This window comes from Rhamphochromis longiceps, linkage group LG14, assembly GCF_057381845.1.
Source record: "Rhamphochromis longiceps isolate RC_006_pf linkage group LG14, R_longiceps_female_GT1.1, whole genome shotgun sequence".
Taxonomy (NCBI): domain Eukaryota; kingdom Metazoa; phylum Chordata; class Actinopteri; order Cichliformes; family Cichlidae; genus Rhamphochromis; species Rhamphochromis longiceps.
This window is the reverse complement of record NC_140570.1, coordinates 40,500,097-40,517,586: the sequence shown is the minus strand read 5'-3', so window position 1 is coordinate 40,517,586 and position 17,490 is coordinate 40,500,097. Positions and strand designations below refer to the sequence as shown.

The following is a 17,490-nucleotide window of genomic DNA, read 5'->3' as shown; positions in this document are numbered from 1 at the left end:
AAACACCAGGAGCACAAGTCCAGATATACAAAACTAAACTAGATTGGGCCAAACCATGAGTCCACGAAAAAGTTCGGGGGGTCGACCCGAAGGTAGACAGCACAGGGCCAAAAACAGTTCAGGGGGCCGGCCGATAGCAGCCAAAACACATCAGGAGGTCAGCCACGCGGAAGGCAGTGGCGGCGACAGAGCAGGTCACGAGAAAGTTCAGGGGGCCGACCGTGCGGACGGCAACAGCAGCGACGCAGGTAAAGGAGACGACAGTGCTGATTCGGAGGCCGCCTACGACGGCGATGACGTCCGGCAAGAGGCCCAGAAAGTGGCCGCCGACACTGAGGTGGCAGTTGGGGACCTGAAGACGGCGCGGCCCCCACAGCACCAGGCGAGGCAGAAGCTGAAGCAGAGGCTGGACCAGGCGTGGATGATGAGGGTGATGACGCAGACGAGGATGAGGGTGATGACGCAGAGGCAGGACCGGGCGAGGCAGGACCAGGTGAAGCTGTGGCTGCAGGCGTGGGTGAAGACACGGAAGGCAACAGTGTGGAAGCCGCAGGTGGTGGCGCTGCAGGCGATGGTAATGGCTGGACGGGCTCCTCGGACCCTCCAGCAGGGCCAGTCACAGGCCCAGTGGGCACAGGGGCCCCTGGAACACACAGGGCAGAACCAGCAGGTGCTGGATTGATGCTGGTTGGTTGATGCTGACTGGAGCAGAGTAACACCTAGGTTTGGCTCAGACAGCAACAGTTGGGTGCAGTCCTCGGCTGACTTCTTAGCCTCCAGGGGTCCAGAGTCGACTGCGGGTTGAAACGCAGACTCTGGGGAGGCCCTGGAGAGAGTAACTGTCTCTAATCGGGTCAGCTTTTGAGAAACAAAAACAGTCTTATTGGGTGCGTCTGTTTCACACGAGTGAGAAAAGAGGACTGCTCAGCAGGCGACTGGGTTACAAAAGGCTGAAGTGACGGTGTGGCAAGAATGAAACTGGTAATGGAGCAGATGATTGAGCTATAGGTAACGGAGTAGCTAACTGGGCAGCTGAATGAGCTGACGGTTGGAGAGTAGTGAACGTGATGCAGGGGGTGGTATAGGCTCCCCTGAGCCTCTAGGGCTGGGTTTTACTAGCAGAACAAGTTCAGAAGAAACAGTCCTGCTTAGGCTTCTCTGCTCAAAGAGAGCAGGACAAAAACAGCCCGTTAAGTCTCCCTCTCTATTCTTAGATTGCAAACCCACAGCATTATTAACAGATTCAGCAGTGCACCTCAAAACTGAATTCAAACTGTCCGAGGTTAATTCTGTATCGACTCAACAGTTCTTAGCAGGCTCCAACAGAGGACGATTTCGCGGCAAGCTCCTTATGTTGCAGCCGCCGCTGCTGCAAGCTCCCGAGCTTGTAACACCTCATGAGCTTCATGCAACTGGTCCATCAGGCCCATATATTCTCCAAGCTGACGCAGATGAGAATTCCCCTCCAGGATCGCTTTGATAGCGTTAATCCCAACCGCCATCACCTTAGCGTCTGTTGTGTGGGAAATCTGCTTAACCAAACATTGAATGCGGGAGAGATCACAGTCCTGGGACGAGCCCGCTGGGTCCAGGCTATGGTCGCGTCGTTCTGTCATGACTGTGTGCGGGCAGGCAGGGAGATAGGACCCAAAATGCAGGACTCAGAGGCAGACGTGAACTCAGAATACACAGCTTTATTGCTGGAGAAACGGAGCAGAAACTAAACTAAAGATACAAAAATAAACAGGCAGGCAGATGGACCACACAGCTAACGTGAGGATGCGACACAACACTGACACGAAGAAACACTGGGCTTAAATACACTGAGGAAGTTATTAAGGAATTAGAGACAGAAGGGGAACACAGCTGGGAGGAATAAGACCTAATGAGACGGGGGAACAAAGCTAGAAACACTGACATGGAAGACAGGAACATGAACCTTCAGAGTAAAACAGGAAACAAGACACACTTTACCAGGATACGGACTCGACAGAGTGAGACAGACAAGACGCTGAACCGGCAATAATAACCAAATACAACCCGAACCTTAATCGTAATGCAGAAACATACCAGCATAACTGAAACACCGACTCATAATAAAAACCAACAAAGCACCAGAGAAACATAAAGAACAATCCATCATTCAAAAATAAACCAAGACATAAGCAACTCAAGACGCTGGGTCGGTCCGACTCAGGACCGTGACGCTCTGAGACAGGATATTTCTAACTTTAGAGATGTTGCACAAATGGAAGAAAGCAGTCTTACATATTTGTTTAATATGTGCGTTGAAGGACATGTCCTGGTCAAAAATGACTCCAAGGTTCCTCACAGTGTTACTGGAGGCCAAGGTAATGCCATCCAGAGTAAGAATCTGGTTAGATACCATATTTCTAAGATTTTCAGGGCCGAGTACAATAACCTCAGTTTGATCTGAATTAAGAAGCAGAAAGTTAGCGGCCATCCAGGTCTTTATGTCTTTAAGACATTCCTGCAGTTTAACTCATTGGTGTGTGTTATCTGGCTTCATGGACAGATAGAGCTGGGTGTCATCTGCATAGCAGTGTAAATGTATGCTATGTCTTCTAATGATGCTGCCTAAGGGAAGCATGTATAATGTAAACAGAATTGGTCCTAGCACTGAACCCTGTGGAACTCCATAATTAACCTCAGTGTGTGAAGAGGACTCTCCATTTACATGCACAAACTGGAGTCTATTAGATAGATATGATACAAACCACTGCAGCGCAGTACCTGTAATACCTACAGCATGTTCTAATCGCTCTAATAGGATATTATGGTCGACAGTATCGAACGCTGCACTGAGGTCTAGCAGGACAAGCACAGAGATGAGTCCACTGTCAGAGGCCATAAGAAGATCATTTGTAACCTTCACTAAAGCTGTTTCTGTGCTGTGATGAGCTCTGAAACCTGACTGAAACTCTTCAAATAAGCCTCTGCAGATGATCTGTTAGCTGTTTGACAACTACTCTTTCAAGGATGTTTGATATGAAAGGAAGGTTGGAGATTGGCCTATAATTAGCTAAGACTGCTGGGTCTAGAGATGCTTTTTGAGTAAAGGTTTAACTACAGCCAGCGTGAAGGCCTGTGGTACATAGCTGATTATTAGAGATAGGTTGATCATATTTAAGATCGAAGAATTAATTAATGGCAGGACTTCTTTGAGCAGTTTTGTAGGAATGGGGTCTAAAAGACACGTTGATGGTTTGGAGGAATTATTGAAGTTAACTCAGAAAGATCAATTGGAGAAAAAGAGTCTAAATGAATACGCCACCTTACAAATCAGAGCAAAACCTGATGTTTAATAATCCACATTTCACTGTGTTACTCTTTGGTTCAGATGTGGATACTGTATTGTTCTTTCTTTGTAATTGTTTATGTTTAAGTTGTTTGTTGTTGGTTTTTAGTTTGTTTTTTGTCTGTTTGGGAGCTGACACAGTCTCTATGGAGATGGGTTTTTGGGGGGGTAGCAGGAGGAGAGAAGCTGCAGAGAGGCGTGTAAGACTGCAACTCTGCTTCCTGGTCCCAACTCTGGATAGTCATATTTTGCAGGGTTTAATAAATTTGTCCATATTTCTAGAAATGAGACCTGCTCCATCCAAAGTGGGATGGAGGCCGTCTCTCCTAACAAGACCAGGTTTCCTCCGTACACAGAGAGCGTGATACTGTACAGCAGAGAGAGCGAACACCAAGCAAGAAGAGTGAAACAGATCATCTGTCTGCACTTTGAATACACTTAAACTCATAATTAATCTTGTTTTCATTGTTGTACTGATCATTTTCACTTAAGAAAACAGACTTTTTAATTCACACCTTCTAGGAGAATACTAACCTTTCATTTACAGTAGCTTGTATCTCAGTGCACACAGGAGTTATTCACAGTATTTGTAGCACAGAAATATAACAGCTCTGCATAGTACTGTTGGTGTGGTAGGCGTACAGTGACTGTGATGTCCTTTGGCCCAGGTTTATGTCAGAAAGGTGTGATGACACATGGAGGAAGGGCGTGGTAGGAAGAAGAGTTACAGAAAAAGCCTGTGCGTGTGTTGAAGTGCTATATTTGTTCATTTGCAAGTCAAAATTCAAACCTTTTCCTCCTGATAAAGAGGCCGAGGCTTTCCAAAGATGTTTGTAGAAAAACCCCTCTCGATGCAGTGAGTCATTGTTGCTCTGCCTGCATCTGTGGTCTTATCACTGAGTTATCTGAAAGCTGGCGCCTGCATGAAACTGACTTTTTGGAGAGACTTGTGAAGTATCTGAATTTCAGGAGCAGGACCACGCCTCCAAACACGCTCCGGTTCTCACATATATAGGTTCCCCCAATTCTGCAAGCTGTTTGTTCTCATTTATGTGCCCCCCCCCCTTCAATTCTTTAACTTCTATTTAGTGCATTGGGATCTGTCAGGCCCGGGAGCCGCCACTGGTCCCCTTCACCTTTACCTACTAAAACGCTGTCAAACCTCAAATGAGGGGCCAGCGAGTGAAATGTTTAACGCTTGGGAACAAAACCTTATTTCAGTGTGATAAATGTATTCGATTTATTTATATCCAAAGCAGTTTGCATACAAATTGTGGCTCTGGTTCAGGTGAACAATAACATAATGTACATATTTACAGTTTTTTAAACACATGGGTTTTTATGCAGTGGTTTTACGGGTCCAGTTCACCTGAGACCAAATCAGACTGCTTCCTGTAAATGAGCTTGAGAAGAGGCTAGTTTGGACGTTTTAAAGGTACATCAGTGCAGGAGGAGGTCATAAAATGTCAAAACCTCTGAGATATGTTGGCTTGCAGTTTAGCTGTCCATCAGGGATCATTTATATTCACAGAGTTAAAGAAGATAGACGATAAATAGTTGCTAAGTGATGAAATTCCTCATCTATTAAAAAATACTTCAGTGTACTGACATGACTTTTCTTAATATTTAGGCCTTTGATAGCAAACAGGAACGTTTCAGTGCAGGTCTCTGAAAAGCCCGACGTGGTACCACCCCGTGTCCTGAAACAGCTGGTCCCAGCAGGCAGCTTTGGCACATAGTTGCAGTTTTTAAAGCTCACATTCATCACAGTCGTTCGTGTGCTAGCTTAAAGCTACAGCACGCTGGTCCTTGTCGTTGGGGTGAGCGATAGCTTCCTTTTGATGGAGCTCTGCGTATCGCTGCTCCTCCTGTCTGCGTTCGCTGCGACCGTTGACACCTCTGTAGTGGCTAGTGCATTCTTGAGGCTCAACCTGGCCCGGAAGGCCTTGCAGAAGATGAAGTAGATGAGCGGGTCCAGGCAAACGTTGAGAACTGACACAAAGACCGCCATTTCCTTCACGTAGAAGAAGACCTGGCTCCACGAACAGTTGCTGGTCTTGGATGTGTAGGCGTAAGGAAGACGAACCAGGTGGTAGGGGACAAAGCAGACGCAGAAGACGCTGACCAGCACCAACATGTTTCTGCGTGATCTGGCGAGCTTCTTGGACCCGATAGACGCAGGCTGCTTCTCCTGTGCCACTGAGAGCTTGCGAGAGGTTTTGTAGTAGAAGAAAACCAGGCAGACGAGGACGGTTACAAAGATGGTGGCCGAGAAGACGTGGATGATTTTGTAAAGCACGTTGAGCTCTTTACTGTGCATCTCATCACAGCTCACTTTTGTTAGTGTTTCATATACCGGCTTTTCTGTTATAAGAGAGACCAGGATGTAGGAGCTCGTCACAGTGATGAGGAAGACCCAGGTTAGGATGGATGTTATCTTAGCACCTCGTACTGTCTGCAGCATGTGATTTCCCAAAGGGTGGACGATCTTCAGGTACCTGCAGGGAGGAGAGAGCTATCAGTGTGTGAGTCAAACCAACTCTTTCACCTCCTGAAAACCAAAGACTAAGCATGTTCATCCAGTGTGGACTCATGTTCTCCCAGCCTGCACTTTCCACCGTGTCTGCAGCCACTGCCTGTTGGATGATTATGCCCCAAAGAAACGCTTTAACCTATAAGCTTTACGCACAAAGACTTCCTCTTCAGGAAGGCAGGAGGAGAGGGAGCATTTCAATGAAGACAGGAAACCCTTTATTCACAGGGACATGGCTGATGATTGACATTTCAAAGTAGACTGATAACTAGATTCTAGTCTGTTCCCCCAAAATTTGAAAACTACTTCATGTCCAGAGTTGTTTGGACTCACACTGTTACCAGATCCAGATCTGTGTGATTCAAACTGGAGCCGCCTCTTATTAAACTCACTGTGACAGGGATACAGCGCTGTATGGGTTCACTGAGTCTGACAGGGGTGTGAACACGTGATCTACCGTATTTGTCGGACTATAAGGCGCGCTTAAAATCCTTTAATTTTCTCAAAAATTGACAGTATGCCTTATGTATGAATTCTGGTTGTGCTTACTGACCTCGAACAGATTCTATGTGCTACACGGCGCTCAAACATCTGTCGTAGGCAGGAGCCTGGAGGACGTGGAGGAAGCACGAAGAATGAGTTGAGTAAAGTTTGACTTATCTGACTGTTTTGTTTCGCTGAATGCGCCTTATAATCCAGTGCACCTTATGGTCCGAAAAATACGGTAATCTGGCTGTTTCAGCTTTCCTGGGTTTGGGGTTTTCCATTGGTCCGTCTCAGAGTGGGTCTAAAACTTTTCAGGTCCAGCAGTAACAGCCGAGATCGAGTGGAGATGCACCACAGTGGTTTAAGCAAAGTCAACAGTACACAAATGTTAAATGCAGATGCACCGATGGTGGTGTTTCACTACTTAAATGACCCTTTTGATGTGTGCGTGTTTGTGTAATGTGTGCAAACGTGCTGAGTCCGTGATGAACTCTGCTGTTGATTTCATTCTGCTGCTTCAGCTCTGACCACGGAGGCAGAAGTAGCATCGAGACCACATCCTTTGCTTTTCAAACACGTATGACAGTATCCTGCTGATACCTTTGTGCAGCTGCAGAGACAACACGCAGCGTCGTACTGACCGCCCTCAGGTGAACTGACAGCTGCTAGGATCAGGCTCATGTCTACATCTGTACCTGTAATTTCCTCCTGTTTAGCTGAGAAGCCAGATGAACTGTAGCCACATGAGTTCATAAAATACATGGTAGCCCTCCTAAGTGATTCACTGCTCACCTGGTGGATGTTACAAAGTCTTACGATCCACCTGGTGAGCACCGCCCCGTCCAGGATCAGGTTAGGGTTGTATTTTTGGACTCCGGGGTACCTGGAGAGGTAACGCGCAAACGCCACACTGGATTTGAACCCTACTCATGCTGCTGTGACCTAGTTCTCGGGCGATGGCACTAATCGCCGCGGCGCGCCTGCACATCGTGGACTGTTTATGGTTTTTACAAAAAGAATCTGTCATGTATGCAGGTGGCACTCAGCTCGGTGCCATGACCCGAATAAAAGCCAGACAAACGTAACCACGTTCGATTTCCTTGAAATTTAAGTTGACACAGAGTGATGACAATCATCTACCACAAGATAAGAACCCACATCCCATCGGCTGTTGGTGCGCTGAAAATGTTTACAGCAGACACAAACGTGTTACAGCCTCGGCGTCGTCATCTCGCTCAGCTTTGTTTTGGATTGTTGGGGATTTTTTGACTTTTGGCGTCTGTTTTCGTTCCCTCTCTGTTCCCTGTTTTTTGTGGTTTTTTGTAGTTTTCTTTCTGTCCTTTGAGATTGTCTCCACCTGTCCTCTGTTCCCTGCTGGGTCTCATCTGATTATTTAAAGTCCTCTCTTCTCTCTAACGCCTGTTTTTTCCCTGCTTTCGCATGTTTGCCTCAGTTGTGTGCAGTTCTTTGTCGGACCCCTGGAGTGTCCTGATTACGTTCCCACCTGTTAGCAGCGATGAAGCCCATGAACATGATGCTGGCGTACATGTTCAGGTAGAAGGCCGAGGCACCGAAGTTGCAGTAGACCTTGCGGATGATCTCAGACTTAATGTTGGCGTACTTCATAATTCGCAAAGGGAGGCAGAGGCTGATGAGGAAGTCGGCCGCTGCCAGGTTCTTCAGGAAGAGGGTGACGCTGGACACGTGCCGCTGACCCCTGAAGAAGTAAACGTTCAGGGTGAAACCGTTGAGGAACAAACCGACCTGCAGACACGGGAGGGACAGGAAGGAGGTTTGCATCATTTAGTCAAAGTTTAATATTTATTTTCTGCCACATCATGAAGACAGAGAGGACAGCGACTCACTAGAAACACCAGGGTGTAGATCACCATGAAGAAGATGTGGGCTGAGGTGTCCTGGATGTCTTCATAACAGCTGGACTTACTGTTGTTGTTTCCGGAGGGGTCGAAGGTCGAAGCTGCCATGTTTCAAGGTCTGGAAAGACCAACCCGGGTTAGACGGTGGTTAAAACAGAGACGGTCACCACGGGAACTGCTGAAGGCTAAAAGGGAAGTGGTACAACACATGGTTACCAATCGTGCCTTTTTCAGGAGGCTGCTGCTCTCACGCCACCTGAACAAATGTGATGCTAAATAAGAGGAAGCTTTTAGTAATAACCAAAACAAAAACTTGTGGTGAAAGGCGGCGAAAATCACAGACGGCCAAAGAAACTGGATATTTAAAAACAGCAACAACGCTGATGCAGAGGAAACAGAGGTAACTGGGATTTTTCTAATACAGACCTCCATCCAGACCAGATTCAAACATGTGAACATAAATCACACCGTGAACAGCAAACGGATACAAAGAGAAACTCAAACTATATGCATGCTGAACAGGTGAGGAGAAGCTGACCTGCTGTAATGATATTTCATCATTTAAGCCATATTCACACAGGACAGCTCCTTCCTCCCTGCAGCCGTCAGACTGTACCAACAAACACAGATGTTTACATCTGCGCTGCAACTTGCACTATTTTATCAACCGATTCACACTACAACCAGGGTTTGCCTCTTAACTGTATTTAATTTTATTTTATTTAATAAGGGTGCAGGACTCTGTTTTTGGTAACCATCGCCCTCGATGTAAATATGTAAAAACTGTGTATGTTTCTGTCCTGTGTCTTGTGTACTGTTTGTTTGTATTTGTGTCTTTCTGGCTGCTGTGACACCCACATTTCCCCCCAATTAAAGGATGATTCTATTCTATTCTATTCTATTCTATTCTATTCTATTCTAACATTGTTTTAATTCCATATTAACGTGCCCACACACGCTTTTTTCTAACATTTGCAGATACTTATGTTAATATTTGACACCAGGTCTTATTTTTGTGCTCAATAGTGATGACATCACTCGACCGCGCCTGTGATTAGAAAGAATGATGCTATGATGCCGTCTGGGGCGGCGACTCTACGCCACGCACTGTGTGGATGTGGAGAAACGTGCTGTGGTCGTCCCGTAAACTCCTGCGTCACACATCAGCGACGCTCTTTTCACCTCTAAAAGGTCACTGAGGGTTTTTTTATTTACAACATGATTAATGTGACGTTTCTGTTTGATCTGAATCTGATTTTTTACCTTATCATGTTTATTTATATCAAACCATTTTTAAATCCTGTGGAGGTGCGGCTCAGATTCTCACCACAGCCCAAAACAGTCACATCATCAGCAAATGAAAGTCACTTTAGAAAACCTTGTAAATATCATTGATGTGTGTCATAACCCGTGTGGTAAACACAGAGTGGACGTGTTTCCAGAACCACAGATTTGTTTCCTTCGGTGTAATTTCTCATCTCTTCTGTGAGATGTGTTGGCGGTTGCGTTGTACACCTGACACACCTGCACAGTGACACAATGGTCTGTCACTGCAGTTTTTCTGCGCTGCAAACACGGCCTCGTAGCTGTGCAGCAAACAGGACAGCTGACAGCAGCAGCTGCGTTACTGCACTCGTCTCTGTCAAAGTCAGCAACATGTGGCGTGATGATGATCATTAAATCACCTGTGCCTCTCACAGAGCAGCGCGTCTCCTCCTGACGATCACAGCGGCTCAGACTTTCCTCCCGGAGGAGGAGGAGGAGGGCTGTCGGTCTGATCTCCTCATCGATGCGACGATATGTGACCTCACAGAACCGATCGCTCTTATCTTTTCATCGGCCCGTCTCTTCACAGGTCAGAGACGCAGGAAGGATCCTTCTAGACTGCGTTGACCTACTTACTATCATGAGCTTATCTGACCTCAGATCAGCACCCGTCTGTGCTTTTATTGCACAGTGTTTGTTTCATGTGTTCCACTTTTTTAATGATGTTGTTGTTACTGAAGCGGAAAGATCACTGCATTCACACGATGACGGGCAGGTGTGGGAAGTTTCGTGAACCTAAACAGAAGCCGGCTCATCTTCATAGCCTGACCCCGATCACTGACAGCATCGTAACCAAGGCCTCCTCCTCCACACGTTCCATCTTCTGTCCTTACAGGTCGTTACGTCTGCAAAGCCCCGGCCCGATAAACCAGGACCAACATATGTCAGGGTAAAGCCCAGGAGCCGCCATGAGGCCAGAGGAAGTCCCGCTCTGCCTGCTTCTACTGGCCTTCACCACGGCTCTGAATCCTAAACCTCACACAGTCACGTTTGCTGTGTGGCAGGCAGGAGAGTGGACCCAAATGCAGGACTCACAGGACACAGAGGAACTGAAGGAGGCAGCTTTCACTGCGCTGTGAAAAACTCAAATACAGGAAACAAGAAACAAAGCATAACAACTAGAAGCTGGTAAACCAAGGCCACAGGAAACGAGGACCACGGAGGAAACACACAGGAGACGTACGACACGACAAAGGAGAACACAGCGCTGAAATACACAAGGGAGCAGGAACCGGAAACAGGAGGGAAGCACAGCTGGGACTAATCACACATAATAAGACGAGGGGAAGCAAAGCTAGATACACTGACATAAGACTTTCAAAGTAAAACAGGGAACACAAGACCATCAAAGACACTGACGAGAGCTGAGACATAGAGACACGACGGTCTGAGGAGACAGAGGGACTCTACGAGGGACACGGGGAAGACAAACAGAAACTGAGACTGTAACACAAGCAGAACCAAAACCATGAAAAAGAATGAAAGAGAAAATAAATTAACCACAAACCACAAACACTGAGTCAGAACACTCAGGACCATGACACACAAGTCTGATATGAACCTGTGAGGGCTGCAGAGCAAACACCACGGCAACAGGCAGCCCCGTATCATCATCATCATCATCATCATCATCATTATTCTAGAAGAAGGGATGATTGATTTCTCCACAGAGGTCTCCCTCCCTCTCTGAGCAGCTAATATAAAATCAGCTGATGCTGAGGTTTCACTCGTGTGACTGAGAGGACCGGCGGGCCCACACCCCCTCTTAAACTCTGCAGACCTTCACACACTCGAAATCTGAGCTGATGTTTCACGCCTGTTGATGTGGCCGTTCACACCGACTGTGCAATTTTGCAGGAGGAACGTGAAACCAAACTTGAGTCTTCAGAGACGAACAAACACATCTGACCAATCAGGTCACTGCATTTGGCAGCAAATCAAAAGCCCATACTGAGTACAGCAGAAACAGGGAAATAAGCGAGTTTGACCTCAGACAAACGACTGCACGCTGCTCTCAAACTAGTTATCAGTTTCATCGCTCGCTGTCCACAATCGTTTTTTCCACAGTGGGGTTTTTTAGGAAAATGTTCAGCGAGTGTATGTAAGTCGATACGTTTCCATTTGAAGAATTCAGCCTGTAGTCTACGCTCTGACCGAGGCGTTGGCCTCACGGATGTCGATGTGGGCTTCGTGCTGTCGGCCTGTTTATCGCTCTGACTTCACTGCTCTGTTAAACGAGGGCTTTGGGTCCTGTGCGTGGCCCTGAGGGCTGAAACGCTCGTGTCTGTGCGACAGGTCGACGCCGTTTTCTGTTTCTAATCGCACAGGTGACCCTGCAGGACTTTCAAACTAAGGCTGAAACAGCAGACGCCATCATCTGCAGGGTTGGGGCTGTTGTTTTCCTTACAGGTGTTTCCAGTTCAGGTATGTGTGGTCATGTGACGCAGCTGTTGGCAAACATGCAGAACTCGCCCTGTTTGTCCCTCCACGCTAACGTTTGTATTTGAACACACAGTGGCTTTAAAGTAAATGAAACCTCAATCTGTTTGTGATTGTGACTGCAGATATTTCCAGCTCTGACGTTTCTCTCCTGACCAATCAGCTCAGTGCTCTCTCTGCTCTGTTACATCAGCACCGCGAAGCTGCAGCTTGTGGTCACAGCGGCTTAGTTACAACAGTGCGACCCAGTTACAGAGAAACAGCAGCCACCGCTTATCGAAACTTCATGAGAATCTTTTTATTGGCAAAGAAAACATTGTTTAAAAAACTATTTCCAGATGTGACACATCAGCAGCAAAGTTTCACACGCAGAGAGGGTCTATTTTCTCTGGTGAAACCTCGTTCTGATAGTCGACTAATCAGATCATCATCCATTGGAGGTAAAACGTACAGCTTATTGCACCAGCAGCATCTGCTCTTATATAACTATCATTAGCTTACAGCTTTAAGTGTTTAAGGTCTGTGCTAACTAAAAATAAAGACAAGATGATAGTTTATTAAAGTTTAATGAAGTTTGCAGATTGTTTCGGTGAAGTTTAATAAACTCCTTGCTGTCTAAAATATAACAGGACACCGGAGTAAATTCTGGAGCATCTCACACTTCTGATAATCAGCTGTCTGCTTGATGTTTATTCAGCTGTGTGAAAACTATAACTTTAATCTCAGACAAACAGATTCACTCAGGAACAAATAAAATACTGAAAAAAACAAACAATAACATTTTAAGTTATCTAAGTGACTCATATATCATGTTTAACCTGAGTAGCGAAAGACGGCGGTGGGTTTGAAAACGATTAGTCGGGAGTCCGGTGTTCTCACGGCTCTACTGAGCCTAGCCCCCGGCTCGCTAACGAGCTAGTGGGTAACAGACGTCTCCGAAAACGTCGGAGCGCTTTTGAAAATATGTGGTGTCTTGATAAACTGAGCAGATATTTGAGGTTTACACAGCTACATTCTCGCCTGAAAATATGTTAATCGTTTATTTTGTGACCCAGAAAGAATAATAAGAGTAATATTAAAACTAACTAGCTGCCGCCATTGTTGGAAGCTGCGCTATGAATTCTGGGACACAGTTTCTTCTTCTTTGTGGTTTAACGGCAGCTGGCATCCTTGTACATGCAGTGCTGCCATCTTCTGTTTCAGTCCATTATTACACTCTTAAATCCTGCTACTTATTCCTGCGTCTTTTGAGATCTTACAAAGCTTCAAACGACGCGTCGACGATTTTGATAGTCGACTAATCGTGGAAGCCCTAGTCACAACGCTGCGTCGCCACCGGTAATGTCTCCCAGAAGACTCACTGACATGTCACTGACAACTAAACCTGTCCTCAAACATCACTGTGGTGTCTGTGTGTGGTCGACAGGGAGGATTTGTGCTTCAGCAGGAATCTACGCCGTACCTGCGTGAATCCGTCTGCACCTCACGAGAGATGCAGGTACACGTTGGGTCGACGCAGCCCGCAGACCATCCACACTCCGCTGCATTTCCAGCTACTTTTTCAACCACAGATTTCAAATGTCAGTGAGAGGTCAACAATCATGGTCTCAATATTAGAAATACTCATCACAGCATCAGTATAAGGACGTCAGCCCATTCCCAGAGGGAGATCAGACTGTCGGTATGGACGTGAGGGAAAAACAACAAAGTGGAAAATCCTGAGGGACAAATGTTTGACCACGAAAATAACCAAGTACGAGACGTCCCAGCGTTTCATGTTTTTGTTGCACATTAAACACCAGCACGAGTAGAAACGGCAGCCGTGATGTCGGCCACACTCGGTGCCGAAGTGCAGATCAGGCCCGACAAGCGGACGATGGGAGGAGGTTGAGGGTTGCTGTGGTGACCAGTAAAAAGAGCGTTGCGTCAATCTGCCACAAATTCACATCAACTGGCCTCATCATCAAAGAGCTGCGGTGCAGTCCGCCATATTAGAAGCTTTCAGTGAGCAAACAGCGTGTAGGGTATAAATCACACCCAGACGGCGTGATGCCTCGCATCCACTTACTCCAGCACACGTGTCTCCAGACCGGGGAGGGGGGCGCCAGAGAGCCCTGATGGGACCCTCACAGCCACGGGGACACCTTCTTACTGTGAGGCGACAGCACACAAACGCAGCCAATAACCAATCAGTTACCTCGCAGCTAAAACGCTCACATCCATGGTTCTCATTAATGATGGACAGCAGAGGAAAGCAGATGTTTGGATGTTTGCACCTCTGTGCAGCCTGCAGGCCAGGAACCACTGAACCACATTAAAGATGCCACCTGTGAGACACAAGCTTGTGCGCGCCGCGAGCAGTGAAACCACAGGAAGAGAAGCTCCCATCGCTACATTCTCATCCCGAAACCAGAAAACATTTTCCTTTTTTCACTGTTTTCACACTTTCAGATCTGTGAGCAGACACACTAATACCAACAGGTTCTGTGTAAATATAGCTGCTAATCACAGCGTTTAAAGGCCAGACATGTGACATGTAAGCATATCGGTGAGGTGGGGTAGAAACAGCAGGCTTACCTGCAGCACTGTCCCGTCTGCGCGTCTTCACGGAGAATCTGTGAGAAACCCTTTATGACTTCCTTCTGCACAGTTTATATGAGCAAGGCCAGGCCACACAGAGAGAGGGAGGGCGGTGGAGGAAGCTGGTGGTTGCTGCTGTGCTGACGTCCTGCATGCAGCACCGTTCCTCATTTGCAAGTCAAAAACACACACCTATTTTTACCAGGAAGTTTTCATTTTTCCAGAGAACTTTATTTGAAAGAGCTTTGCTCTGAGCGGGTCTGTTGTGTGCGACACTGATCCTCTGAAAACAACAGCTGCTGGAAACAGACTCAGTCAGACACACAACCCAGAACCAGCAGGTAAACGCGGCTAAAGGTTAACCAGCAAGCTTTAACACAGATCAGAGTCGACTCGTAAATGTCCCGTGACTCACAGTGTTCGTGTTTTCTTATTTTCAATCTGCAAACTTAATTCTGTTTCTATTCGGCTTACACGAGTGTTGAGTGTGAGCTGGGAGTGCCTGTCAGTTATTCAAAGCCGGTTCTGGGTCCAGCACATGTGTCAGAGGAAGCGCGACATGTCGCTGCTTGTTGAAGGTTTCTGGTTTTTAGCAGCAGAGTGAGCGCGTGCTGTGTTTTAAACACACAGCGCTGCGTCATGTGATGCATTCACCTGTTTTAAAGGATTAGGGTTTGGTTTCAGGTCTTGGAGCTTCCTGGAGAACCTGCTGCAGATTCCAGACTGATGGTGTTGCTATGCTGGCCTTCAGCCCAGGAGGATCTGATTAGGAAATGAACTTGATGGCTGAATACCCATAATGCTCCTCCCTGTGAGACATACGAGCTGTGCAAACAGACACTAGTGCAGGACGGTGAAACCACAGAGTGTAGATCAGATTTCTGGTTTTAAATTCTATTAGGAAGTGCTGAAGGCTGGTGCGAGTCCAGAGTTTACATCTGCTTTTGCAGCAGCTTACTGGACTCAGTGTTTTCTCTCTGTATCTAATTACAGACTGGTTCAGATTTCACAGCTGTTTTGGACTCGTATCTGCTTCATCCTGTTTTCAGATTCCCTCAGACTGGTGTGGAACTTTGGGATGGTTTCACATCCTGTTTTGGAGCATCTGCGATGACTTGCCACCGTGGCCACACCGGCCCTCTGTTTGTATTCCCAGGCTGACTCCAGGGCTCAGTGTGTTTTTGTTTTGTTTTGTTTGTTTGTTTTTCGTTGTTTCCAGTTCGTTTGTACTGTTTCCAGTTTAGCCTCACTTTGGCACAGATTTTGGACCAAACTGAAGTGATCGGCAGCAATCTCCCACACCAGCCTATTAACCAACCAAAGACCCAGACAGACTTTTAATTCATTTGAAAGCCTGATGCTTCGCCTCGTCCACCCCAGCTGTAAAACTCAGAAACCAGTCTTACTTGTTATCATCTATCGTCCACCTGGGCCTTACACAGAGTTTCTGTCTGATTTCTCAGACTTTATATCTGATTTAGTTCTCAGCTCAGATAAAATAATTATTGTGGGTGATTAGACTCAATTGGATTTTCTCAAAATGTAAAATCACACTGGAGATCACAGGTGTCGAACTCCAGGCCTCGAGGGCCGGTGTCCTGCAGGTTTTAGATGCGTCCTTGAACCAACACAGCTGATTTAAATGGATAAATGACCTCCTCAACATGTCCTGAAGTTCTCCAGAGGCCTGGCAATGAACTAATCATCTGATTCAGGTGTGCTGACCCAGAGATCTAAAACCTGCAGGACACCGCAGGGACCCCTGATCTAGATCTTGTTTTAACATACGGCAAAGAAACTGAACATTTAACAGTGTTTCCTGAAAACCCTCTCCTGTCTGATCATTTCCTGATAACATTTACCTCCTCACTACGTACGACTCTGGATACTGTAGCTCCTGTGAAAACTAAGGTCTCTAATCAGAAGTACCTGACTCCGTGGTATAATTCTCAAACACGTACCCTAAAGCAGATGACTCGTAATCTGGAGAGGAAATGGCGTGTCACAAATTTAGAGGATCATCATTTAGCCTGGAGAAATAGTTTGCTGCTTTATAAGAAAGCCCTCCACAAAGCCAGAACATCTTACTATTCGTCACTGATTGAAGAAAATAAGAACAACTCTATGTTTGCTGTTATGGTCTACAGGCCTTTTAGGGTCACAGCTTTAAACCTTTACTCAAAAAGCATCTCTAGACCCAGCAGTCTTAGCTAATTATAGGCCAATCTCCAACCTTCCTTTCATATCAAACATCCTTGAAAGAGTAGTTGTCAAACAGCTAACAGATCATCTGCAGAGGCTTATTTGAAGAGTTTCAGTCAGGTTTCAGAGCTCATCACAGCACAGAAACAGCTTTAGTGAAGGTTACAAATGATCTTCTTATGGCCTCTGACAGTGGACTCATCTCTGTGCTTGTCCTGCTAGACCTCAGTGCAGCGTTCGATACTGTCGACCATAATATCCTATTAGAGCGATTAGAACATGCTGTAGGTATTACAGGTACTGTGCTGCAGTGGTTTGTATCATATCTATCTAATAGACTCCAGTTTGTGCATGTAAATGGAGAGTCCTCTTCACACACTGAGGTTAATTATGGAGTTCCACAGGGTTCAGTGCTAGGACCAATTCTGTTTACATTATACATGCTTCCCTTAGGCAGCATCATTAGAAGACATAGCATACATTTACACTGCTATGCAGATGACACCCAGCTCTATCTGTCCATGAAGCCAGATAACACACACCAATGAGTTAAACTGCAGGAATGTCTTGGTTTTGTTGTGCTTGTAGTTTTTTCTGGTTTACTCTGTGCTGGGTCGCCTGTTTCCCCTCCTTCCTTCAGCTTGTTGTTAGTTTGTTTCTGGTTTTCACTTTGATCTGTTGCAGCTGACGCATTTAAGTTTGATTTAACGAGTTTAAAGTGCTAAAAA

General features: G+C 46.3%; 1 protein-coding gene across 1 annotated transcript; it reads right to left on the bottom strand.

Moving 5' to 3' along the window:
* Positions 1-4,675: 4,675 nt before the first annotated feature.
* On the bottom strand, positions 4,676-8,323 carry LOC146654767 (P2Y purinoceptor 14-like). The gene is made up of 3 exons (XM_085380061.1): positions 8,204-8,323; positions 7,843-8,102; positions 4,676-5,817 (listed from the first exon to the last, which is right to left on the bottom strand). Exons 1-3 carry the CDS (start codon positions 8,321-8,323, stop codon positions 5,112-5,114), a joined length of 1,086 nt encoding a protein of 361 aa, XP_085236187.1. The 3' UTR covers positions 4,676-5,111.
* Positions 8,324-17,490: the final 9,167 nt, after the last annotated feature.

Coding starts and splice junctions, on each gene's coding strand:
- LOC146654767 (XM_085380061.1), bottom strand. CDS start 8,323: ATGGCAGCTTCGACCTTCGACCCCTCCGGAAACAACAACAGTAAGTCC. Junction 8,103..8,203: donor TCTACACCCTGGTGTTTCTA/GTGAGTCGCTGT, acceptor CCGTGTCTGCAG/GTCGGTTTGTTCCTCAACGG. Junction 5,818..7,842: donor GGCTTCATCGCTGCTAACAG/GTGGGAACGTAA, acceptor TCCTCCCTGCAG/GTACCTGAAGATCGTCCACC.